Raw genomic sequence first — 27,894 nt, 5'->3', positions numbered from 1 at the left:
GAACCGACGGGATTCGAGGTGCTGCTTCTTCAGGCAGAACCTCCAACACATGTGGTATCTCAACTCTACTCCCTGCTGCTTACTATCTTCTCCCCTGATCCCCCGCCGTTTACGGTGGCCTGGGAAGCAGACCTGCGTCACCCTGTCTCCCCTATTGACTGGCAGAAGTGTTTTACCCTGACACACAAACTATCCTTGGCCACTAAGACCCAGGAGAAGGGGTTCAAGCTGCTAACAAGATGGTACAGATGCCCAACAACTATTAAACACTTCAACCCTGCAGTGTCAGATACCTGCTGGCAATGTCTGAGATCCCGGGGAACCATGCTCCACATCTGGTGGGAATGTCCTCCTGTTCAGGGATTTTGGCAGCGGATTTTCAAGCTATACTGCAAACTGATGGCGACTTTTATCCAGCCTTCCCCTGAGGTGGCTCTCTTATCTATACTCCCGGGCTCGTTCAAGTCCATTAAAAATGATGTGTTGCGACACTTTCTGGCGGCGGCCAGGGTGGTGATCCCACGTCATTGGAGATCGGCAGCTATGCCTTCCCTAGGGGACTGGGCTGTTGAAGTGGACCGCATAAGGGACCTTGAACGTCTGTTGGCGGAAGAGTGTGATAAAAGTAAACAATTTTCTCTCACCTGGAGTTCATGGTCTATGTTCAGATACTCCTCTGAGTTTATTTCCTGGGCTGAAAGTAGCTTAGATGACGTCACTCTGGTTCCATGATGGAGTGCTTCTTGCCCCAATGCTTGCCCCAATTTCTCTCCCCCCTCTGTTTGCCCCTGCTTCTTTTCCTTCTCTTGTTATCTAAATACATCTTTGGGATTTCGTTTAGTCCACATTTCATGGCTTTGATCTGCCGAATGTTGCCGATTCGCTACCTGACCCCATGTGTTGTTTTTATTTTTTTTATCTATTTTTTCCATACAGATTTGTATGCTCTCCCATATGCTGCACCGTATGCGGGGTAGCACTGCTCCCTTACCTGTAGTATGGTTGATAGCTACCATAGCTAGACCTTCCTTCCCTTTTTAGTTTTACGGGGATTGCTAACACTAACAGCCTTATGGTGGTCCTTGTATTCCTGCTTATACTCTCATTTCTATGTAACATCGACATGTCTATATTCTGTTGTACACAATGCCTATTGTTGGTGTATTTAATTTTGATGTATGTAATGTTGGAGACGATATCTGTCTTTCTGCTTCTCTTTTCCTTAATAAAATAAGATTGAATTAAAATCTTATTATGGGTAGTTAGTTGCTGCTATGGACACCAGAGAGAAATCGGTGGACTACAAACAGCAAACTACAAAGCACAAGCTACCTGCAATCAGATATAAATGTAAAGTAAGTATAAATAGAATAGAATGCATTTTAATAGCAAAAGGATATAATACAAACTATCAAGCATACGGAATGTAAGGGGGTTAAAAACAGGAAAGTCCCAAAGAGCCTGTATAGGCCATACAAAGATCATTGGTATGTAGTGCACAGTACAATATCTGTACAGCTAGTATAGAAGTAAACACGGGCACCATCAATAATAAAACAGATAGATATTTGTAGTGAGAGAATCCAGAGAGGCCAGTGTAATCACAACGCTGTGTGTGTCTCTCAATGACACAAGCAGGCAATCCAGAACAGTGTCAGAGGACTCAGGACTTTGGTGAGCCAGGAACCAGAATGTCTGTACACAGCTCTTCTGGGTTGAGCAAAGCACCTCCTGATGCTGTGATGTTTCGAGGCCTCCACATCTTTTGTCAAGTCATTACAGAGGAGGAGAATAAGGTGCTAAAATAAAAGGATCAAGCTATTTGAGAGGCGGAAGCAGGAAAGAAAAACACTCTGTTCCCTTTTCTGGTCAAACTGAACCCTATAATTGAGAAAATGTGAGCATAATAGCAACCTAAAAGTGTTTTGCCCTGTAAAATGTATGGGAAAACAACCTGGTCCTATGAATAGACTATGATATCAGGCAAACAAGTATTTTTAACTAATACATGTATACTAATTAGGAATAATATTAATTATTGCTAATACCCATATAGACATACAGTACATATGTAGATAAATATATAAACATATGCAGTATAGAAACATGTACATAAATTATGGTGTGTAAATAGTGTGTGTGTGTATATATATATATATATATATGTGTGTGTGTGTGTGTATATGTGTATATATATATATATATATATATATATATATATATATATATATATACTATACAAAATATATATTATATGTTTGTTTACATATAGAGTATACTATATATACACATTAGGGAAAACCTGTATACTCATATCCACAGTAAATAATACATTTTTGGTTATTTGCAAATAGGAAATCATTAATCAATACAGCACATAGGTGCTTAAGATAAAATAAATATCCTGATCCAATTGGTCATAAAAGCACTCCAGGTAACGAATGGTATGTAACAGATGTATGGGAGCAGGAAGTGCAAACTATAACATAGTATGTATATCCAGATCCTCATTCAAGCCTTCAGGTGCCATTGAGTACAACCTATAAATTCAATAAGTTTCTTGATGGTACAATTTAGAGAGCATATTAGATGGGATCATGCAGAAGCTCTACGACCCTCAAGTGTTTTAAATGTGTTCTTAATGGGAAAGGAAATTAGACTATACATGTGTTCATATAATGAGAAAAGCCAAAGAGTTTGCAAAATACCAATCTTCTTGTCTGTTTAACAAATGGCAGCACATACTTAAAAATGTTTTTTAGAAATTAGAGCATAATTTATTAATGGAGAAAATACATACGATTAAGAGGGACAAAAAGCAACAGAAAAGGGTTTTTAATTGGAGCAAAAAATCTTTAAGGAGCATTTCCCCCTCTAGCCCCACCCACTTTGTTTCAAACACATCTGACTTCAGGATAAACAAGAATATTAGTCACAATTAGACCAGAGAACCTAACACTAATGTTCCAGAAGGCAAACAGGATACCATAAACCCAGTGACTATAATAATAATCGAATCCCTGTTTTGGGGGATGAGGTTACATCACAAGAGGTGGTTATGGATTTGCCTGTGACAGATATTCCCACTACCAATAGATTTGCCATGCTTACCACAGAGATTTTTGACATACTCACCGGCCACTTTATTAGGTACACCTTGCTAGTACCGGGTTGGACCCCCTTTTGCCTTCAGAACTGCCTTAATTCTTTGTGGCATAGATTCAACAAGGTTTTGGAAACCTACACCAGAGATTTTGGTCCATATTGACATGACAGCATCACGCAGTTGCTGCAGATTTGTTGGCTGCACATTCATTATGTGAATCTTCCACCACATCCAAGAATCTCTATTGGATTGAGATCTGGTGACTGTGGAGGCCATTGGAGTACAGTGATCTCATTGTCATGTTCAAGAAACCAGTTTGAGATGATTTGAGCTTTGTGACATGGTGCATTATCCTGCTGGAAGGAGCCATCAGAATATGGGTACACTGTAGTCAAGGATGGTCGGTTACAATACTCGGGTAGGCCGTGGAGTTTAAACAATGCTCAATTGGTACTCAGGGGCCCAAAGCGTGCCAAGAAAATATATCACCCACACCATAATACCACTACCACCCTGAACTGTTGATATAAGGCAGGATGGATCCATGCTTTCATGTTGCTCATGCCAAATTCTGATCCTACCATCTGAATGTCGCAGCTGAAATCGAGACTCCTCAGACCAGGCAACATTTTTCCAATCCTCTGTTGTCCAATTTTTTGAGCCTGTGCGAATTGTAGCCTCAGTTTCCTGTTCTTAGCTGACAGGACTGGCACCCAAGTCATTTTTTCCACACAACTACCACTCACTGAATATTTTATTTTTTTCGGACCATTCTCTGTAAAGAGATGGTTGTGTGTGAGAATCTCAGTAGATCAGCAGTTTTTGAAATACTCAGACCAGCCCATCTGGCATGCCACGTTCACTTCAATCCCCTTTTTTCCCCATTCTGGTGTTCGGTTTGAAATTCGTGAAGTCATCTTCACAGTGTCTAGATGATTAAATGCATTAAGTTGCTGCCATGTGATTGGCTGATTAGCAATTTGTGTTACCAAGAAATTGAACAGGTGTACCTAATAAAGTGGCCAATGAGTGTATAGTATACAATAATAAAAATGTTTTTTGCAAAAATACATATTAACCACTTAATAACCTGCCCATAGCCGAAAAGACGGCTACAGGGTGGTTTCTTAACTCTGGGAGGACGTCCATTGACGTCCTCCAAGAATTGCGCTCCCGGGTGCCCCCTGAGGCGTGCACGCGGGAGTGTCCCTGACTGCCGAGTCCAGAGGACCCGGCGCATCACGGATTACAGTAAATGGCAGCTGATAGCGGCTGTTTACCACGTGATCGCTCTGTCAAATGACGGAGCGATCACTTGTAAACAAACCGCCGTCATGTCATGACGCTGGTTCCTCTCTCCCCTCTCTGTACCGATCGGTACAGTAGGAGAGGGGGAGAGATCCAGCCATCCCTGCCATACTCTGCAATACCCTGCAATACTCTGCAATACCCTGCAACACCCTGCGTTACTCTGCGATACCCAACAATACTCTGCACTACCCAGCCATACTCTGCGCTACCCAGCTATACTCTGTGCTACCCAGCTATACTCTGCGCTACCCAGCCATACTCGGTCATGCTCGGCCATACTCGGCTTTACTGGGCCTCTATATGTGGCTAGGATGTGGAAGTCTCACACAAGTGGTATCGCCGTAACTCAGGAGGAGTAGGGGAATCTATTTTGGGGTTTCATTTTTGGCATGTACATGCTATGTGTTAGAAATATTGTATAAATAGACAACTTTGTGTTAAAAAAAAAAAAATGTTTTAACCACTTCGCGGCCACCGGTCATCATATGACGTCCTTGACTTTGTGCGCGGATATCTGAATGATGGGTGCAGCTACAGGCATCATTCAGATATCAGATTTTTCAGATGCCGAACTCCATGAGAATGATCATAGCGGCTGTTCCGCCGCTTGATCATTCTTGCAGGAGGCGAGAGGGGACGTCGTCCCCCCCCCCCTCCCGCCGCCCTTTTGGTGCTTCTACCGACTCACCGATACGATCAAAGCCAGGATCGTTTTTATATTTTTTTATTTCAGGCTTCCCAGCCTAGAGGTGAGATGTGGAGTTTTACTGACCCCATATCTCACTGTAAAGAGGACCTGTCATGCCATATTCCAATTACAAGGGATGTTTACATATGAAAACGGTGTTCAAACCACACGTGAGGTATCGCTGCGAATGTTAGAGCGAGAGCAATAATTTTGGCCCTAGACCTCCTCTGTAACTCAAAACATGTAACCAGTAAAAAAATTGAAAGCGTCGCCTATGGGGATTTTTAAGTTGTGAAGTTGGGCGCCATTCCTCGAGCGTGTGAAATTTTGTAGGGTGACATGTTGGGTATCTATTTACTCTGCGTAACTTCATCTTTCACATTATGCAAAAACATTGGGCTAACTTTACTGTTTTTGTATTTTTAAACGCGTTCGAAAAATTGCTGCGCAAATACGATGCGAGATAAAAAGTTGCAAAAACCGCCATTGTATTCTCTAGGGTCTTTGCTAAAAAAAAATGTATATAATGTTTTGGGATTCTGTGTAATTTTCTAGCACATAAATTATGATTTTTACATGTAGGAGAGAAATGTCAGAAGTGGCCTGGGTGCTCCAGAACGCCGGAAGGTTCTCCCTGCATGTTGGGCCTCTGTATGTTGCCACACTCTGTAAAAGTCTCACACATGTGGTATCGCCATACTCTGGAGTAATATCAGAATGTATTTTGGGGTGTAATTAGTGGTATGCATATGCTGTGTGTGAGAAATAACCTGCTAATATGACAATTTTGTGGGGGGAAAAGTATTGATTTTGCAAAGAATTGTGGGAAAAAATTACAACTTCAAAAAACCTCACCATGCCTCTTTCTAAATACATTTTTTTTACATTTTGAAAAAAAAAATTTTTGTGTTGCCTACACAATCCCACTCCATGAGATATATTCGAATATTTTCAAGTACTATGGGATGATGGCAACCACATGCTGTCATATATGAGTTGGCTTTTTTTCTTTCTAAATACCTTGGAATGTCTTCTTTCCAAAAAGGGGCCATTTGGGGGGTATTTGTACTTTTCTGGCATGTTAGGGTCTCAGGTGTGATCAATTTTCAGATATTGGCACCATTGCTTGTGGTGTCTATAACTTTCACAAAGACCAAATAATATAGACCAATTTGTAATTATTTTTACCAAAGATATGTAGCAGTATACATTTTGGCCAAAACTTATGAAGAAAAATTTCCAATGTTATAAATGTTATAACAAAAAAAAGAAAAAATCATTTTTTTTACAGAATTTCTTTTTTTTCTTTTATAGCGCAAAAATTTAAAAACCCAGAGGTGATTAAATACCACCAAATGAAAGCTCTATTTGTGTGAAAAAAAGGACAACAATTTCATATAGGTACAATGTTGTATGACTGAGTAATTGTCATTCAAAATGTGAGAGCACCAAAAGCTGAAAATTGGTCTGGTTAGGAAGGGGGTGCAAGTGCCCAGTTGTCAAGTGGTTAAACACGACTGATCACGTGGTAAAGAGCCTCTCTTAAGAGTATAGTACTCCTCATTTTTACCATGTGTTGTAGGTCCACAAAATGACCGTGGACACACCTGGAAAACTTATAATATCCAGTACCAACAATTTGACCAATGGGGTCACTTTGTATATTGATCACTTCTTACAACCATTGCTGTTTGCCCTGTGCTCCTTTATTAAAAAGTTTGCTCTATACGTTGATTCCCTGTGCTGTTGGTTTGAATGCCTTTCAGCATTTTCTAGAGGGGGATCCTGACATAAATTTTAGACAAGCTGGTTTCATCGTGGATTGTGCTTGCTTTATCTTGGAGCATAAATATTTAGCTTTTTTTGGGAGCCAATTCTGCTCTAAGCTATGCAAATTTCATGATGGGCCTTTTGGAGGAACCCTACATTTGCAACAATAACCCTCATGGTAGACACATGATCTATTATGGTAGGATGCGTGGATAACATATTCATCATCTAGGATGGGGATTCTAGTACTTTAGTCCAGTAGCACTGCAACAAAATTTTTTGGGCCTAACCTTCACATTCATGGTGAATCCTATTGTTCTGGTTTTCTTAGATATGGAGGTGACCCATGAAGGTACAGGGGGTTCCATCATTACTGATAGCCATTCTGAGGGCATTAGTAGAATACCTTGCCTAAAGGCCAGTGTTTCCGGCTTTGGAGAAACTTTAATAAGATAGAATGATTATGTTAGTCAATCAGCTACTTTGATTGAATTTTTTTTGGGCCAAGGTGTATCCACTCAGTTTTGTAATAGAGGGCTATAACAAATATCTGGTTCCTCCAACAACGGTTCCTAGAGAGGTAGAGTGACGATGATACGTGGTTTATAACTAAAATCAATCATGGGTTCAAAGGTATTAAACACATTATCAAGACAGACTGGCATTTTTTATGGAGTGATCCTAAGCTAGGACCTGTGTTACCCCCACCACTCATGATCATTTTTAAAAAGAGCTGCGACGATGGTTGCAATTCTATTGCAGAAAAATCACCTGTAGGCTTGCTATAGAATTTATTTTGTTGGCAGTGCCTCTCTGAGAGAGGCAGTCACTGTCCACTCTCTCTAGATCTCATGCCTACACTTGGTTCCTCCTAGTTAGAACACCTCCTGAGGAAATGTGGTCTCCCTGCAGCATTCAGACGTACACTTTAAAATCAAAATGAACAAAAATGTGTGACTGGTGGTGTACACAGACGTAGAGAGAAGTATTACATTTCTTCTTTGCAGGGGACATGTTTTTATCCATTTTAATTTTTGCAGTCGAGTCATTTTAAAGAGATGTTGTCACCACAGGGTCACTTGTACTCGAAGAACAATGTCTATACATAATCTTACGTTGGCCTGCTTGTTACACTGCTGCTTCACTTCTCTCCCCAGCCGGAGTAGATATTTGACACTTTCAGTTGCCTGTTTTTTTTTTCCTTTTAGGAATGATAATGATGTCTCTTTAAATTTGCTACAAACAATGAGTCTGGCCAGTGACGGTTTGCAAGGTTTGGAAGAGAGTTGTCATGACTACAAGATTTACCCTTTAAACAAATCCATCAGCTCGTGTTAGTCGTTTAATTTCTTATGAAACTCGGTTGAACTGGTGCTGGCTGTGATGGCGAGTTACTAAATGCCCTTAACACATTCCAGTGAATGTTGTAACCAGCGCAGAAGTGTAAACACAATAGATTTATGTGATTGCTTTCTCTCTACTAGCTGGCCAAAGTGTTATTTTGAAAGTATAGGTTAATTACTTCCTTTTATACATTCAGCTTGTCGCACACTTTTTTGGACTATGAATGTGCATTAACAATAATATAGTATTTTACTTACTGCTCCTAAGGCCAAATCATTATACACTGGGTGTGTTTTTTTGTGCTGTTAAAGTGGTTGTAACCGTATTTTTTTTTATGCTCCTGTCTCTTTAAGGCAAGAGATATAGCACAGTGCTCTTTGCCATGTCAATTGTCACTTTCTATGCTGAAAAATACCTAGTTGATCCTGCCTGTTCCTGTCTTCCCCTCTGTAAACTGACCACATTTATTATAGTTGCTGATCTCTGCTAAGTGTGGTCAGTTTATCTACTCTGAATCTCCACCTTCTCTCTCTCCCTGTTTCTTCTCTCTCTCCCTGTTTCTTCTCTCTCTCCCTGTTTCTTCTCTCTCTCCCTGTTTCTTCTCTCTCTCCCTGTTTCTTCTCTAGTCTGTGTGAGAGCCTAACATCCCCCCCCCCCCCCGCCTAGATAGAGCAATGCTATTCCCCTGAAGCTACTCCTTCCCTCCTCTTTGTTAAACATTTCCCACCCAGGTCAGTTCTGACATTTCTCTCCTACATGTAAAAAACTGTATTACTTAGAACCCCCAAACATTATTATATATATATATATATATATATATATATATATATATATATATATATATATATATATATATATATAATGCACACAAACACTATGTAATACTCAATTTGTTTGTTAAAATATAAAAGATGATGTTGCGTATGGTGAATAGATACCAAACATGCCTGTGGAACAGCACCAAACTACGGTACGTAAAAATCTCTATTAACCAGTTCCCGACCCCCGCATGTACATGTACGTCCACAATATGGCACGTACAGGCACATGGGCGTACACGTACGTCCTCGCCTATTAGCGGGTGGGGGGTCCGATCGGGACCCCCCCCACTACATGCGGAGGTCGGGTCCGCTCGGGGAGCGATCCGGGACCACGGCGCGGCTATTTGTTTATAGCCGCTCCGTCGCGATCGCTCCCCGGAGCTGAAGAACGGGGTGAGCCGTGTGTAAACACGGCTTCCCCGTCCTTCACTATGGCGGCGCATCGATCGCGTCATTTCCTTTATAGGGAAGACACGATCGATGACGTCATTCCTACAGCCACACCCCCAAACAGTTGTAAACACATACTAGGTGCACCCTAACTCCTACAGCGCCACCTGTGGTTAACTCCCAAACTGCAACTGTCATTTTCACAATAAAGAATGCAATTTAAATGCATTTTTTTAAAAGAAAAAAACAGTGCAGCGCTAGTGAGTGATATTGTGCTCATATAAATTAATAATAAACAAAAAAAGTCATTCTGGAATAAACTGCAAATATAGCCAGAATAGGAAAAAACATAAAAATGCAGATGGATATATGAAGAAAAAGTCTTAAAAAGCCACGAAACAAAGTTCATATGACTCTATCCAGTAATTTTCCTTGTGAAAGAGAAGTGGATTGTGCAGACAATGTGAAAGACTCTTGATTGATGTGAGGTAAGCTGTCACCAATACACCCGTGAGGAAGGATAAGATTGCCTGCTTACCAGATGAAAAGACTGTTTTGCATCAGTCTAATAGGGCCTGTGGGAAGTCTGGTCTCCCAATACCTTAGCCGTCAAGATAACCACGGTATAGCTCAGCATACAATCCGAAGAGTCATAAACCAAAAAAAAGAGAAGAAGGACCTCTCATAGCGTATAACGTTTAAAAATAAAAGAGGGTTTAATAAAAATTGCACTTACAATTAGGCAATATAAATACAGCATGGATAGCAAAACGTCTCCGATCTCTTGTTCCGATGCTTCTCGCTACTCGGTCAGGAAAACACAGCCGGCGTTCAGGACGGAACGCGATGACGTCACGGCACCCTACGATCGTTTCGTCGCTAATGGACTTCAACGGGGGAGTAAGCCGGATGTTGACGTCAGCGCGCTAGGTGTTTAAATACCCACGGGTTCCATACTGGAAAACTCGGGGAGAGTCCTCATAGTGACTGAGGGCAAAATAATTGAGTAGCGAGAAATGGAAAAGTGTTCTAATCATGTTGTACATAACGTATCAGATTAAATAACGATATATATTAGTACAGAACGCGGGGGTGTTTAATAACTGGTAGCGGAGCATCGAATAATGAAAATAAGATCGGAGGTTAACAATATATGCAAAAAGATTGTATCATAAATTTGCATAATCATAAAAATCAATCTATATTTAATTAGAAAAGATCTATATCATAAAAATCATCTATATTTAATTAGAGAAGATCTATAAATTAATTTAAATTTTGATAATGATTATGATAATTAAAATTGGAATAAAAAATGAATAAATTTTTTTTTTTTTTATTATGAATTATTTAAAAAGCAGTTTATATCCCAATCTACGTTAAGTCCGAACGGAATAAAAGATTTCATAGAAAAAATCCAGCGAGTTTCGAGCCTAGATATGGCCCGAACCATATTAGTACCACGCCAATGAGGACGAATGTTATCTATGGCAAAAAAACTTGTCCCCTTTAATTGTCTCCCATGGAATTTATCGTAATGTTTCGAGAGGTTATGTTTAGGGAACCCGCTTTTGATCCTGCCCACATGCTCACTAAGACGTATATGCAGTTCTCTCTTAGTACGGCCGATATATTGCTTTGAGCATGGACATTGAATCATGTAAACAACGTATTTTGTTGAGCAAGTCATAAATGAATCTATGTCATAAATTGTACCAGTAGCTGTTGATTGAAAATTAGTACATTTCCGTTCCCTAAAGGAATTTACCTTGCAGATATTACATCTGCGACATGGGAAAAAACCTTTAAGGGACTGGAAAAATGACATAGTTCTTGGTGGATCTATAGCATTTGGTGCAATTTTTAGCCTTAAAGCAGGTGCCCCCTTAAAAATCACGATTGGATTATCAGGGATAAGTGATCCAATAATCTTATCACTTTTAAGAATGTCCCAATGCTTTTTTAAGATTTTTTTAATTGAAAAATGCTGATTTGAATATTTGGTAGTTAGGGACCAGCTAAATTTTTCTGAAGGAATAGGGTTCTTACTACTGTTTTTTACCAATAAGGATTCTCTATCCATCTGTTCCACCTTTCTCATGGTTTCGTTAATCAAAACTTCTTGATATCCTTTAGTCAAAAATCTTTGTTTCAGAACGTGTGCTTGTTCATGGTAGTCCTTAATATCAGTGCAGTTCCTCCTTATGCGTTGAAATTGACCTTTAGGTACTGCGGCTAACCATGAGCTATGATGACAGCTTGTGACAGGAATAAAAGCGTTCCTATCTGTCTCTTTGAAGAACGTGTTGGTAATCAGTTTATCTTCTTTTACATAAATGTTTAGATCCAAAAAATGGATGTGGGAGGTGCTAATATCATATTGAAGAGAAATACCCCTCGTATTGGAATTTAATTTAAAAAAGAATTCCTCAAGTGATGTTGTGTCTCCCTCCCATATGACTAACACGTCATCTATATAGCGTTTCCAAAGTCGTAATTGTGAGGGTGGTTGATCATCAATAGCTTCTCGTTCCCAATGAGCCATAAATAAATTGGCTAGGCTGGGGGCGAATTTAGCCCCCATCGCCACGCCACAGATCTGAAGAAAAAAGGTACCACCGAACCAAAAATAGTTATGTGTAGTTGCAAATCTTAACAACTCCAAAATAAACTCCTTCTGTAAGGGTGGTATATCAGATTCTTGCTGGAGGTAAAAGTCCACTGCCTGCAGACCATGTTGATGTGAGATAACCGTGTATAAAGAAGCCACATCAGCAGTGGCAAGGATATAGCCATCCTTCCATTGGACCTCTTTTAATAGATTCAAGACTTCAGTGGTGTCTCTAAGGAAAGCAGGAGTCGATTTCACTAAGGGTTGTAAAAAACTATCTACATATTTACCTATCCTGGCCGTGACGGAATCTATTCCGCTTATAATTGGACGGCCAGGGGGTTTAACTAAACTTTTATGAAGTTTAGGTAAATAGTATATCACCGGTACTCGCGGTGTGATGGGTATGAGATGGGCATGTTCTTTTTTGTTAAGAATGATCTGTCAGCGGAATGAGATAGTAATTAGACCTGCAGACAAAGGGGGGGGGATTGTCATTTTAGACAAGTCCCAGTATGTTGAAGAAATGAATCGACAATTGTCTGATAGTTCAACATACACCCCCCTACCTTCGAATCCTACAGTAAAATATAGGAAGTTGTTATCCAATCTTGTGGATCAAGGCCTACATAAGGGGATTCTTAACAAAAAAGAACATGCCCATCTCATACCCATCACACCGCGAGTACCGGTGATATACTATTTACCTAAACTTCATAAAAGTTTAGTTAAACCCCCTGGCCGTCCAATTATAAGCGGAATAGATTCCGTCACGGCCAGGATAGGTAAATATGTAGATAGTTTTTTACAACCCTTAGTGAAATCGACTCCTGCTTTCCTTAGAGACACCACTGAAGTCTTGAATCTATTAAAAGAGGTCCAATGGAAGGATGGCTATATCCTTGCCACTGCTGATGTGGCTTCTTTATACACGGTTATCTCACATCAACATGGTCTGCAGGCAGTGGACTTTTACCTCCAGCAAGAATCTGATATACCACCCTTACAGAAGGAGTTTATTTTGGAGTTGTTAAGATTTGCAACTACACATAACTATTTTTGGTTCGGTGGTACCTTTTTTCTTCAGATCTGTGGCGTGGCGATGGGGGCTAAATTCGCCCCCAGCCTAGCCAATTTATTTATGGCTCATTGGGAACGAGAAGCTATTGATGATCAACCACCCTCACAATTACGACTTTGGAAACGCTATATAGATGACGTGTTAGTCATATGGGAGGGAGACACAACATCACTTGAGGAATTCTTTTTTAAATTAAATTCCAATACGAGGGGTATTTCTCTTCAATATGATATTAGCACCTCCCACATCCATTTTTTGGATCTAAACATTTATGTAAAAGAAGATAAACTGATTACCAACACGTTCTTCAAAGAGACAGATAGGAACGCTTTTATTCCTGTCACAAGCTGTCATCATAGCTCATGGTTAGCCGCAGTACCTAAAGGTCAATTTCAACGCATAAGGAGGAACTGCACTGATATTAAGGACTACCATGAACAAGCACACGTTCTGAAACAAAGATTTTTGACTAAAGGATATCAAGAAGTTTTGATTAACGAAACCATGAGAAAGGTGGAACAGATGGATAGAGAATCCTTATTGGTAAAAAACAGTAGTAAGAACCCTATTCCTTCAGAAAAATTTAGCTGGTCCCTAACTACCAAATATTCAAATCAGCATTTTTCAATTAAAAAAATCTTAAAAAAGCATTGGGACATTCTTAAAAGTGATAAGATTATTGGATCACTTATCCCTGATAATCCAATCGTGATTTTTAAGGGGGCACCTGCTTTAAGGCTAAAAATTGCACCAAATGCTATAGATCCACCAAGAACTATGTCATTTTTCCAGTCCCTTAAAGGTTTTTTCCCATGTCGCAGATGTAATATCTGCAAGGTAAATTCCTTTAGGGAACGGAAATGTACTAATTTTCAATCAACAGCTACTGGTACAATTTATGACATAGATTCATTTATGACTTGCTCAACAAAATACGTTGTTTACATGATTCAATGTCCATGCTCAAAGCAATATATCGGCCGTACTAAGAGAGAACTGCATATACGTCTTAGTGAGCATGTGGGCAGGATCAAAAGCGGGTTCCCTAAACATAACCTCTCGAAACATTACGATAAATTCCATGGGAGACAATTAAAGGGGACAAGTTTTTTTGCCATAGATAACATTCGTCCTCATTGGCGTGGTACTAATATGGTTCGGGCCATATCTAGGCTCGAAACTCGCTGGATTTTTTCTATGAAATCTTTTATTCCGTTCGGACTTAACGTAGATTGGGATATAAACTGCTTTTTAAATAATTCATAATAAAAAAAAAAAAAATGTATTCATTTTTTATTCCAATTTTAATTATCATAATCATTATCAAAATTTAAATTAATTTATAGATCTTCTCTAATTAAATATAGATGATTTTTATGATATAGATCTTTTCTAATTAAATATAGATTGATTTTTATGATTATGCAAATTTATGATACAATCTTTTTGCATATATTGTTAACCTCCGATCTTATTTTCATTATTCGATGCTCCGCTACCAGTTATTAAACACCCCCGCGTTCTGTACTAATATATATCGTTATTTAATCTGATACGTTATGTACAACATGATTAGAACACTTTTCCATTTCTCGCTACTCAATTATTTTGCCCTCAGTCACTATGAGGACTCTCCCCGAGTTTTCCAGTATGGAACCCGTGGGTATTTAAACACCTAGCGCGCTGACGTCAACATCCGGCTTACTCCCCCGTTGAAGTCCATTAGCGACGAAACGATCGTAGGGTGCCGTGACGTCATCGCGTTCCGTCCTGAACGCCGGCTGTGTTTTCCTGACCGAGTAGCGAGAAGCATCGGAACAAGAGATCGGAGACGTTTTGCTATCCATGCTGTATTTATATTGCCTAATTGTAAGTGCAATTTTTATTAAACCCTCTTTTATTTTTAAACGTTATACGCTATGAGAGGTCCTTCTTCTCTTTTTTTTGGTTTATGACTCTTCGGATTGTATGCTGAGCTATACCGTGGTTATCTTGACGGCTAAGGTATTGGGAGACCAGACTTCCCACAGGCCCTATTAGACTGATGCAAAACAGTCTTTTCATCTGGTAAGCAGGCAATCTTATCCTTCCTCACGGGTGTATTGGTGACAGCTTACCTCACATCAATCAAGAGTCTTTCACATTGTCTGCACAATCCACTTCTCTTTCACAAGGAAAATTACTGGATAGAGTCATATGAACTTTGTTTCGTGGCTTTTTAAGACTTTTTCTTCATATATCCATCTGCATTTTTATGTTTTTTCCTATTCTGGCTATATTTGCAGTTTATTCCAGAATGACTTTTTTTGTTTATTATTAATTTATATGAGCACAATATCACTCACTAGCGCTGCACTGTTTTTTTCTTTTTTATGTTACCAAGTTGTTGTACACAATTTAGTGCTAGCAGCTATTTACATTTATAATTCAATATTTAATTTAGCGCAGCGTCAACCTTTTGGTTTTTGTTTATTTTTAAATGCATTTTTTGCTGTGAAAATGACAATGGTTCCAAAAATGTGTCAAAATTGTCCGAAGTGTCCGCCATAATGTCGCAGTCACGAAAAAAATTGCTGATCGCCGCCATTAGTAGTAAAAAAAAAAAAAATAATAAAAATGCAATAAAACTATCCCCTATTTTGTAAACACTATAAATTTTGCGCAAACCAATCGATAAACGCTTATTGCGATTTTTTTTACTAAAAATAGGTAGAAGAATACGTATCGGCCTAAACTGAGGAAAAAAAATGTTTTTATATATGTTTTTGGGGGATATTTATTACAGCAAAAAGTAAAAAATATTGCTTTTTTTTCAAAATTGTCGCTCTATTTTTGTTTATAGCGCAAAAACTAAAAACCGCAGATGTGATCAAATACCACCAAAAGAAAGCTCTATTTGTGGGGAAAAAAGGACGCCAATTTTGTTTGGGAGCCACGTCGCACGACCGCGCAATTGTCTGTTAAAGCGACGCAGTCCCGAACTGTAAAAACACCTTGGGTCTTTAGGCTGCATATTGGTCCGGGGCTTAAGTGGTTAATGATTATTTAAAAGCCTAGTGTAGAGTTACACAGGAGATCTTGTGGTAGAATTATTGCTCTCATGTTTGTGGCGATACCTCACATGTGTGGTATGATCACTGTGTACAAATACGTGCGTGACTTGTGTATGTATTTGCGTTTATACGTAAGCCGCGGGGGAGGGGGTGCTTTAAAAAAAATATTATTATTATTTTTGTTATTTATTTTATTCAAGACCTTTTTTTTTTTTACACTGTCTCTAACTTTTTCTTATCACCTTTATTGCTTTTACAAGGGATAAGCAATCGCCCGACCAATCCTAATCGACCCTTCCTTCTAATCTATCCTTCCTTCGACCAATCCTTCCATCGATTGGTGAACCAATCCTTCCTTACCGATCCTTCCTGTGATCAATCTGTTCTACCTTTAAACCTTCTTTTGATCGACCGTTGCTTCCTGTGATTGATCAACCAATCGTTTTTGCGATTGATCAACCGATCCTCCCTGCAATTGAAGACTGATCCTTTCTTTGACCAATTCTTCCTTGCATCGATTGATCCTTCCTTGCTTCGTTCAATCCTTACTTCCTATATTTGATTCTTCCTTCCTTCATTATTTTTGTGCTAGTTATTTATTATTTTACACATAGTATAATATCCGGTTGATCCTGCCTGTTCCTGTCAGTAAACTGATTTTCCATCATCCTGCTCTCTCTGCAGCATCTGTATCTCCCTCTCTCCCCCTCCCTTCCTGTCATTTCCATTGTTTGTGTGTAGCCCCTCCTCTCCCACCCCTGGACTCCACTCCCCTCCCGAAACTGAAACTAAACCAGCAGAGGGATGTGAGCACCTCCCACTGGAGTTTTTCTGTTTGGGAGTAAGACCCCAGAAAACCATGCAACTGCACAGATGCACTGCTGGGAAAAAGTATTTGATTATATTCCTCAAAAAAAAAAAAATCGCTGCCATTACTATTGCCCCACAAGAGAACCTATTATGGGAGTTTATTGTGGAGACTTTCCAACCACTTTAAAGGAGTTGTAAAGGTAAAAGTTTTTTCACCTTAATGCATTCTATGCATTAAGGTGAAAAAACATCTGCTGATTATAGGCCCCCCCAACCCCCCCCCCCTTTACTTACCTGACCCTTGAAAGTCCCGCTCCGTGAACGCCCAGGCTTGTTCGCGCTAAGGCTGCCGGCTGTATCACGGGAACGCGCCCAGAAAGACTCAACACCATGCTCGCTCGCATGAAGGTGTTGAGTCCTTGTGGGGGGGAGCCGAGACAGCCGCTGAGAAACCCCAGAAGACCAGGTTCGGGGCCACTCTGTGCAAAACGAGCTGCACAGTGGATGTAAGTATAACATGTTTGTTATTTAAAAAAAAAAAACTTTAGTGATCCTTTAAGTTGTGGAAAGAATAATATTACATTGAGGCTGCATTAACACCCGAGCATCGTATTTTTGCATGTTACAAAGTTTTCTAGCGTTTTTGAGTTCTGGCCTTATTTGTATTAGCTAATAAAGAACTATTATCTTGACATAATGTGTTGCTATGTGTTTCTGCTTCCTGGGTTATTGTAATCTCCTGCTGTGTTTCATGGCTGTAGCCACAGTAACGTTATATTTGAAAGAAGAAGAGAGTGAGGAAGAGACACAAAGAAACTGGGTCCATCCTGTCATTGCTAATCGAGAACAGAGGGGCAGTTCTGGATTATGTAAACCAACCTAAGTTCACCGGAATGACAATTTGAGTTCTAATAGTTTTTTGTTTGTTTCTTGTTGTATTGGATTTTTTTTAACTTCTTTCATGATTTAAAACAAATCCAATTGCCTTGAACATATTTTTGCAGCTTTCACATGCATTTGTAAAAATGTACAAACCAAACTGGGCTTTCATTTGGTGGTATTAGCGATCTCCTTATTTTGGTTTGATAACCACTTCTGGACCGCCGCACACCGATATACATCGGCTGTTTGAAGAGGGATATCTTTGTTATGGCAGCCGCTAGGTATCTTCTTCTTCAGCAGGTGGTCCGGTTTACTATAATAGTGGTCTCTACGGCGAATTCTGTCAGCAGCAGCGATCAGGTCCTCTTCCGTGTGTGGTATGGAGACGATGTTGTGTGTTCAAATCACACATGTGAGATATCGCCGCGATCGGTAGAGCGAGAGCAATAATTCTAGCCCTATACCTCCTCTGTAACTCAAAACATGCAACCTGTAGAATTTTTTTAAATGTTGCCTATGGAGATTTTTAAGGGTAAAATTTTGTCACCATTCCACGAGCGGGCTCAATTTTGAGGAGTGACATGTTGGGTATCAATTTACTCAGCGTAACATTATCTTTCACATTATAAAAAAATTGGGCTAACTTTACTGTTGTCTTATTTTTTTATTCAAGTGTATTTTTTTCCCAAAAAAGTGTGCTTGTAAGATCGCTGTGCAAATACGGTGTGACATAAAGTATTGCAACGACTGTCATTTTATTCTCTAGGGTGTTAGAATTTTTTTTTTAATTTTTAGAGGGTTCTAAGTAATTTTCTAGCAAAAAATGTTTTTTTAACTTGTTAACAACAAATCTTAGAAAGCGTCTCGGTCCTTAAGTGGTTAAAGGAAAACTACCACAAAATAGTTTTATGATACTTAATATAAAAAGAACAACCCAAGAACAACCTAAAATAAATTTCCTTACTTCAACTAATTATCCTATTTTTGACAGGCACAAAGATGTCACAGAATCTTGCTTGCTCTGGACTTGTAATGGGAGTCCTGAGGATCATACAGACAGGATTGGAAACATCAGTTTGTAATTGGATAGAAAACTGGCTAAAAGACAGAATTCAGAAAGTAGTGGTTCAGTGCTGGGACCCTTACTTTTTAATATCTCTATAAATGATATTGGATCTGGGATCAAAAGTAAAATGTCTTTCTTTGCAGATGACACCAAGCTATGCAGTGGAATAACATCCTTACAGGATGTCGCCAATTTACATGCCAACCTCAATGTCTAATTGGGCAACTATGTGACAGATGAGGTTTAATGTTAATAAATGTAAAGTTATGCACTTGGGGGCTAAGAATATGCATGCATCATACATACTAGGAGGAGTACAACTGGGGGAATCCATAGTGGAGAAGGATCTGGGGGTTTTGGTAGATCATAAGCTCAATAATGGAATGCAATGCCAAGCTGCGGTTTCCAAAGCGAGCAAAGTCCTTTCTTGTGTTGAGAGGTATGGACTCCAGAGAGAGAGATAATATTTTGCTTCTGTACAAATCATTAGTAAGACCTCATCTGGAATATGCAGTTCAGTTTTGGGCACCAGTTCTCAAAAAGGATATCGGGGAACTGGAGAAAGTGCAGAGAAGGGCCACCAAACTGATGAGAGGCATGGATGAGCTCAGCTATGAGGAAAGATTAGAGCAACTGAATTTATTCACTCTTGAGAATAGGAGAATAAGAGGGGATATGATCAACATGTACAAATATATAAGGGGTCCATACAATGAACTTGGTGTTGAGTTATTCACTTTATGGTCACCACAAAAGACAAGGGGGCACTCTTTACGTCTAGAGGAAAAGAGATTTCACCTCCAAATACGGAAAGGTTTCTTCACAGAAAGAGTTGTGAAAATGTGGAATAGACTCCCTGCAGAGGTGGTTCTGGCCAACTCAGTAGATTGCTTTAAGAAAGGCCTGAATACTTTCCTGATTGTACATAATATAATGGAGTACTAACATTTATAGGTAAAGTTGATCCGGGGAAAATCCAATTGCCTCTCAGGGGATCAGGAAGGATTTTTTCCCCTGCTGTAGCAAATTGGATCATGCTCTGCTGTTTTTTTTTTTTTTTTTTGCCTTCCTCTGGATCAACTGTGGGTATAGAATTGGGTATGTGGGATTGTACAATATTTTTTATTTTATTCCTTTATTTTTTTATAGTTGAGCTGGATGGACTTGTGTCTTTTTTTCAACCTAACTATGTAACCTTGAGTACAAAGGGGGGCTCGGCCGTAGCAAGATAGCTCCCATCAGTGGCAGAGATTCCGCTAACATAGGTGAAATAAGCAGTAGCCAAGCCAGAGGGAAATGGAGTAGAGTGGAAGAGAAAGTGAAGGGAAGGAAAAAGGAAGAGCAGCGAGAGTTCCCCATGGTGACCTGATCTTGAGCGCGACAGCTGATTCGAATGATGAAATGAACAGCTACCACGGCAAGTGATGTTTGATCCAGGGATGCCAGATTTAATCAAACTTAGAGATCTGTTTGTTGTCTATAGCTTCCATTTTTGCGTGTATCAGTGTGCAGTTTACTCTGTGTCACCTCAGCAACAGCTAAGGATGGAGATTTCCATGCCTTCACTATTATTTGCTTTGCGACTGTGAGGATTTGGATCATACGTTTAAATTGCTTACGCATCAGGATGTCTGGTCTTAAATTGAGAAGGGTTGGAAATATAGCATATATGTGCCTGGGTCCGGACAGCCATGAAAGCAAAGAGCTGAGTAGTTTATGACAAACCTGGCGATTCTCAACCGGTCTGGGTACCATCGGGTTGGTACTAAGTCCCCATCCCATTTTTGACCATATAAGGGACGTTCCTGAACTGGTTTGACCAGAGCTGAATTTCTCTCTACTTTCACAGCCCACTTCACTTTCTCAACCCCCCCCCCATCCAATTTAGCCTAGAGGAAGCACCAACCTGCTGCTGATCATGAAGCACTCAATGGACTGGTAAAAGTAAGGTGAGTTGAGCTGGGAATTTTCTTTGATTTGTTCATAGGGAATGGTAAAAGACCCTAAAAGTTAGAGACAATACAAAGGGCACTACCATAAATCGGAGAGAATGACAAACAAGGGGTGCAAGAGTTAAATTCCCACAAGACAGTAGTGTGAATACAAGGACCACATACTGGTGCTGCAATAGCTACATCTTGGAGACATTTTTCCTTGATGCTTAGTTTCAGAAGCTTAAGGTTTGGTCTTTCAGACTAGCTAATCTTACCTAGTGGACCCGTTTTTCCTTAGGGACTGATTTTAAGTCTGGGTTCCCTCCCAGTGTTTCCTTTTGTTGACCATTCTTCGTAGTTGGCAGTTCCCGTGTCTTGTGGGGAACTTAACATTTTCTTGTTCAGCTTTGGATGTTGGTCCTCCTGGTTGTTGCAGAGAGTCACTGTTGCCCACCCCTCAGTTAGACTGCTTTTGGACACCCAGACTGTTTCAGAATTCCCAAATTACAAACAAAAGTGCGGTTATACCATTCTTACTAGATTTTTAAAACGAAATGTAGGGACACACTACACCCTACCGACCATGTGCACTCATACCCACAACAACAACACCCCCCCCCCCCACACACACACCTTCCACATTTGCAGCTACACTGACAAAATCATGTCTCCCCTATTTTTAACATTCCCTCCACTGGTCACAGAGATTTGGAACAGAAGGAAACAGACATTCAAGTAATAAAATTTAAAATAAACAGGTATGCACACATAGTTAGGAGGGATGTTTTAAAAATATCAAAAACAAAATACCCAATGAACATCCCCCCTCCAGATACAAGACTGCAGCTGGGGACAGTGCCCCCACTCACGGGCAAGTGAGGGAACCCAGGCCCAGCATGAAAGTGTTCAGTTAAACTCCATGGATATGTGTCTTTGTGGAAAATGAGGATGAGCAGTAACCATACACTGTCCCTGCATGTATATGGTAACGGGGTCTGTTTAAATCTCCAATCTATGGCCCTCACAGTTGTTCAGGAAATACATTTCCCATCATGCCTAGTCATGTCTGTTAATGTCAGAGTTTTACAATGCCTCGTGGGACGTATAGTTCCGCAACACCCGAAGGGCCATACTTTGGCGATATCTGGTTAAATCATAATATTGGCTGACCATTGTTTTACTTTCATCATAATATGACAGGTGCGATCACCCTGTACAGGGGTGTCCTTTACTAGATGTAGGCAGGCTACACATGCAGTCCAAAGCAGATCATTACAGGAGATACATTTTAATATAGAGTGTTATGTCTATGAGACCAGCAGTCGGAGTTAGGGAAAGGGCAGGCAAAGAAAGCTGCTCACACTGAAACTCTGTGAGCCCTGGGAATAGAAAAATGCCCAAGGATCAGTGCGAGGGGAAAAATGCCTACTATGGGAGGAAGAATACCATGAGGTTGATGAGTAAGGGAGGCATTCATTTATGTCAGTAGGGTGTGCTGGAGGGTATTGGTGCTCAGTGAGGGGAGGAATAAGGGTCAACATTGGTGCTCAGCAGGTGGTAAGGTGGGACTATAGCACCTAACAGAGGATGGGAGGAGAAAAATAGTGCCCAGAAAAATAGGAATACTGGATCATTCCCCCAGGGGTTTTAATGCAGCAAGGTATACGAATAAGAGTATGAAATTGCATAAAAGTCTTTATTGAAAAGAAAAATAAATGCAGGTAAACATAAAAAAATATGAATTCTGGTTGTAAGAGTACATACAAATTCCACGGTACAGCAAGGCATCCGTATTTGTACAGCATTACATTTAATATTTTTAATTTAATTTAATAATAGAAAAATTTGAATTTTCTTATTGGGTAATAGAAGAGGGTGTACAAGAAAAAAAGAAACTTAGTAGTTCATAAATATTTACAAACCAGCTATCTTGTACTGGAAGGTAACTCGATTAGTAAATTTATATATTCATTGTGGGGTTTTTTGTTTGTTTTTTAGGATGGACAATCTGATATTCTCTACACATTTTGGAATTCTGTTACTCGAACACTTTCCTCACAGTTTGCAAAGGCTACAAATTGTAAGTGTCCAAAAATATTTAGGACTTGTTTCATGCAGAATTTTGACTAGACCTCATAGACTAAAGCCTTGTACACACGATCGGATTTTCCGACAACAAATGTGTGATGCCAGCGTTTGTATGCTCCATCGGACAATTGTGGTAATTTTCGACAACAAATGTTTTATAGCATGCTTTTAAATTTTCCAATTTTAAAGTACGAACACACATGCTCCGAACCAATGCTAACCATAGCACAACATTGGCAGAAGTTGCCCAAAGGGTGACGCTAAAGAGCTGAAAAAACACGTAGTTTTGTGTATGTTGGCTGGAAAAGTTCTGCCGTCTGTATGCATACCAAGTTCACGGCCAACGCCCTTTGCATTAAAAATCCACGGATTTGTCCGATGGAATTACAATCGTGTGTACGAGGCTTTTGACTGAGCTAACGGTTCTAGTGAGGAGTGCAAGGGATATGCATGTTGTGTAAAAATTACATTCACTGTTTTTTTTTTTTGTTTAACTGCTTTATGTTTGTGAATGGCAAAGTGTTTATGAAGTTTATGAAAATATGAGACTGTTAGATGCTAAGATTTGTAACAGATGCTTCCTCTGTTACCTGTGTTACTGTGACATTGAAAATATTGGTGTGACCCAGAGCCAACAATGAAATTCAAACGTTTATAGAGAGGATCCTATTTGTGGCTGTAGCAATACAGACAATTTTAGCTTAAATCGATTTTTATAAATCAGGTCTAAGTGCTTATGCATCATTTTCCCTTGTCCAGTCATTTGCACTTACGTACGTTATCTTGTTTGTTTTCCAGCTTCCACATTTTTAAAACAAGCTTTTGAAGGGGAGTACCCTAAACTGCTAAGGCTATACAATGATCTGTGGAAACGTCTTCAGCAGTACAGTCAAAATCTACAGGGCTCATTTGCGAGCAGTGGAAACTCTGATCTTGTGGCCGAGTTGCAGCAAATTGAAGATGACACACAAGACGTTTTCATGATGAAGAAACAAGATCACGAGTGAGTGTGAATACATTTGGAATGTGTTTAAGTCAATTTTAATTTTTTCAAACCATTCACATAAAATTCTGTCCTAGTCAGAATAGTTTAGTTTATTTAAATGACCAAACAAATTATGCTAATTGGATTATTTAGATGGCTCCTAATTAGTAGATACATTTTAATTGGCGATAATGAACACCAAATGCTGAACTGTGTATTTAGGGAAGGTTTTATTTTTTTCAATTTTGTTCATATTTTTATAATGGAGACATGCAACTTATTGACATTATTATTTCTACCCATGAGTCTTTTTATATTTATTTCACACTTCTGTCCTCAGTTTTCCAAATATAGGCACTGTTATGTCTCCAAATGAGAAAATTAAAAGAGGGTCTTTTTAAGATTTGCATTGTTTGCTTTCAAAAAGAAGGATAAAAAAGGGTGTTTTTTGTCTCCCAAATATTTGCATGTTTTTTCAGTGGTCTCTTTGGTTTGCTTTCCTTATGCTGCATTGACTCAAGTATGGTTGTACATAGCCCAAATGCGAGCAGAATTTTTAATTAATAATTATTTATTTCAACTTCGGCCCTGCATGGTTCCTCCATTGCAACAATAAGAAGTTGAACATTTTATATTGTATACAGTGGGTAGTTTCAAGTACTAGCAAGAGGGAAGGATATGGATAATAGGTATATTTATTCATTAATTAACTACTTTGTCAAATAGTGTGGACTTAGCTGTAATGAGAGTTAACCATAAAATAGTTGAAGGTTTTTGGTTCTGAATGTAGTTATATTGGCAAATGCATTTATTGAAGGAATGATGGTAGACATACGTCACTAATTTAAGTGATTCCATAATTTACCATTAATACAAATCTTTTGTTCCATTCAGTCCAGAGAAAACCCTGAAAGATTCCCTGCAGTCTTATGAAGCAGCATACCTGTCCAAATCTTTGTCTCGGCTATTTGATCCCATCAACCTTGTCTTTCCACCTGGGGGTTGCAACCCCCCTTCTGCAGATGAGCTTGACAGTATCATTAAAACAATTGCAAGGTAAGAGGTTTAATCTGATACTTATTGCTGTCTGTATCAGGGTTAGGCAACCTTTTACAGTGTAGTGTACTGAAAATTGGTCATAAGAACTTAAGCGTGCCAGATGTATAAACAAAATATCTATTTAAAATTTTCAATTAGGAAAAATAATATTTAGTAAGTAAATTGTGGTGAGATGAACTAGATTCGGCAATCATAGCCCTCAATTTTGGTGTCGGTGTCTGCGAAAATAACCCCCAGCATTTATGTCAGTGACTGTAATGAAAACAAATAAAAACCATTAAAGCTGCATACTGATACCTGCTGAGCAACTTAAACACCTCTCTAGGTCTGACAGATTTGGAAGGGGTAACCAGACTCAGGACCCAACTTCAATGGACAGACTTTCTCCAGTACAGCCTCAAACCTTGCTTTTGCAATGTCAGGAAGGTCCATTCTTCAGCCTCTGCAAAGATTCTGGGCAGAGGTATGCGATACCATTCAGACCTGGTGACTTGAGGCTTAGATACTGGAGGGAGCAAGAGGGATGTTGCGCCCCCCCCAAAAAAATACTGTAATTTGTCAGATTGTTGCAAATGGCTTTACATGTTTATATAGTCGATCAGTGGAGGGAGCGTATACAAATCTCTTTATGAAATCTTCTTATTGTAACCACTTGCCTTATATGGACATATCCTAACTTCCTCTGGTTTAAGTGGTTCTACCAGGATCATGGCTGCAACTGCAGTCACGGCCCTAGTATCTTTTTTTCAGCAGGCATTGTCGAATAATGTAAAAGCGATCAAAGCATTGAAAGTGCACCGTTATGGAGCCATGCAGGAACCCTTTGTCAAATGTGTAAGAAGTGTATAGTGCAGTAGCATTTAAAGTACCATACACCAAAGAACAGTAAAACAAGTCACACCCTGAGCTCTTACATCATAATAATGACATAAACGCTGCAAAAGTAAAGAAAGAAATCCTGTCTAATCAAGAATGACATAAACACCAAACATGGCAAATTACACTGTAGGCACAGATTAGTGGCAAACAGGAAAGTATTAGGCAAAAGGTAAAATAATAATGTATGTAGGTCAGTGTTGTTGTCAGAATAGTGTATTGTCTAATCAGGCACTTCTGTCAGATGCACCCAAACTGGGAATTGTGCAAATACTCCAGAATAGCTCACATCCTGTAGCCGAGCAGACATGTTGGTAAAGATCAGCCAGTTGAGACCCTGTGTGAGGCACAAATGCATGCATGGTGTGGCTGCCTGCAGAATGGCAGAAGTCAGCTGTCAAAGCAAAGCAGCCATCAATACATCCAATTTCCAATTCAGCCTTGACAATGTGGAAGCAGTTTCTACCACACTCATGGAGGGTGATAACAGATCCAAGGCTCACTGGATGGGAATGGATGCTCCAATCTCCTATAGTTCAGGAAACATGGCCACCCAGGGAAACAAAACTTTCTATCTACATCCTGGAGCTCAGAATTGTAAAACAAGCTCTGATTCACTGGACTCCCCTTTTTCAGTAATTTACAATCGGACAATGTCACGACTGTGGTCAACCAGCATGGGGGTGCCAGAAATGAGGTAGCCTTAACCACTTCCCTACCCATATGACGTCCTGGACTTTCAATGGTTCTACTGGGGTGTTGCCTGCTGCTACTGGCATCATCGCAGCATTTAGAGGCTAATTAACCGCTGGATTGCTTTTACAGGTGGTGAGTGGAGGCTTTCCCCTTCTCCCTCTCTGGGCTCTTTTGTCTAATTTCGGAGCCCGGTGTCTGATCCAGTGGTGCCTCCGTGCTATCATTGAGCTGGTGGTGGACCACGTGGTCCAGGAGAGTCTGGTACACAGACCTACTTCTAGGAGTTGATTTGTGGCTTCTTTCGAACAGGCCAGACCTTCTATCACCAACTGTTTTATCCTGCTTCTAAATCACTGACTTTTTTAGCAGCATGGCTGTTGGAACCCACGACTTTTATATCTGATTCTGTCATTCCTATATTGCTCAAAGCCAGAAAAGTCACTTCCAGAAAAAAATACTACTGTACCTGGAAATATTTTTTTGCCTGGTCTGCCTCACAATTTGGCCTTCCTACAGTCATTTTAGATTTTAAATTCAAGTACAGTAGAACCTTGGATTACGAGCATAATCCGTTCCAGGAGAATGCTTGTAATCCAAAGCACTCGCATATCAAAGTGAGTTTCCCCATAAATGTCAATGGAAACAAAGATAATTTGTTCAGCATTGACTTCTATTGTTCCATTTGCTCCTATTGTATGCAGTACAGCATGTGGCCAGAGGTGGGGGGGGGTGCCGAAGAAACACAGAAATACGCAGACTGTTCGGAGCCTCTCGAAATGCACTTGGAAAGCTCCGGAGCGGCTCAGAAACACCTCTGGCCAAATGCGGTACTGCACACAGCAATTGCGTTGTTGTTTTTAAGACTGAGCCCTCACTAAGTGGGGGGTAGGGTTATAGGGGTAAGCCCAGCAAAGTTTTGCCAGTGTCCAGGCACCTGAAGGTAAACCAGTGTCTATGAATATTCAGCTTGGTTCCTGTACTTTACTCCAAGGTATGGAATTCACATTTGAACCCTAATTCCTCTTTTCGCTTTAACCTGCTTATAACCTTTTTCCACATGCAGCATCTTGTTAGCAGTGCAAGCAGCCAGTGGGTTGCTTACAGTTCTTTTTATTAGAAACCTTTACCAGTCTGGGGCTTCCCTTCTTAACTGCCAGGGGGCAATCAGGCAGGTTGTGATGCTGGCAAGATGTTACATGTGACAAACGTTAAATGCAGATAAGTCTGCTGGTGTTTGTTGCATTGTAATACAAAGAAAACAAATATATAGGGAACCAGCAAGATTACATATGATGCTGGTGTGCCTTTTTCTGGCTTCTCCTC

The 27,894-nt window shown here is 39.8% G+C and overlaps 1 protein-coding gene across 1 annotated transcript in view; it reads left to right on the top strand.

Moving 5' to 3' along the window:
- The window catches only part of COG5 (component of oligomeric golgi complex 5), a 480,035-nt gene that overhangs the window by 330,421 nt on the left and 121,720 nt on the right, over nucleotides 1-27,894 (top strand). The window contains exons 11-13 of the mRNA XM_040343536.1: nucleotides 22,866-22,947; nucleotides 23,754-23,958; nucleotides 24,835-24,996. Of these exons, the coding sequence (XP_040199470.1) occupies nucleotides 22,866-22,947; nucleotides 23,754-23,958; nucleotides 24,835-24,996 (449 nt within the window). The remainder of the gene's footprint in view (nucleotides 1-22,865; nucleotides 22,948-23,753; nucleotides 23,959-24,834; nucleotides 24,997-27,894) is intronic.

The sequence above is a fragment of the Rana temporaria genome, chromosome 3, assembly GCF_905171775.1.
Source record: "Rana temporaria chromosome 3, aRanTem1.1, whole genome shotgun sequence".
Lineage (NCBI taxonomy): Eukaryota > Metazoa > Chordata > Amphibia > Anura > Ranidae > Rana > Rana temporaria.
Note: the sequence above shows the minus strand (reverse complement) of the source record. Positions and strands in the feature narration are given on the sequence as shown.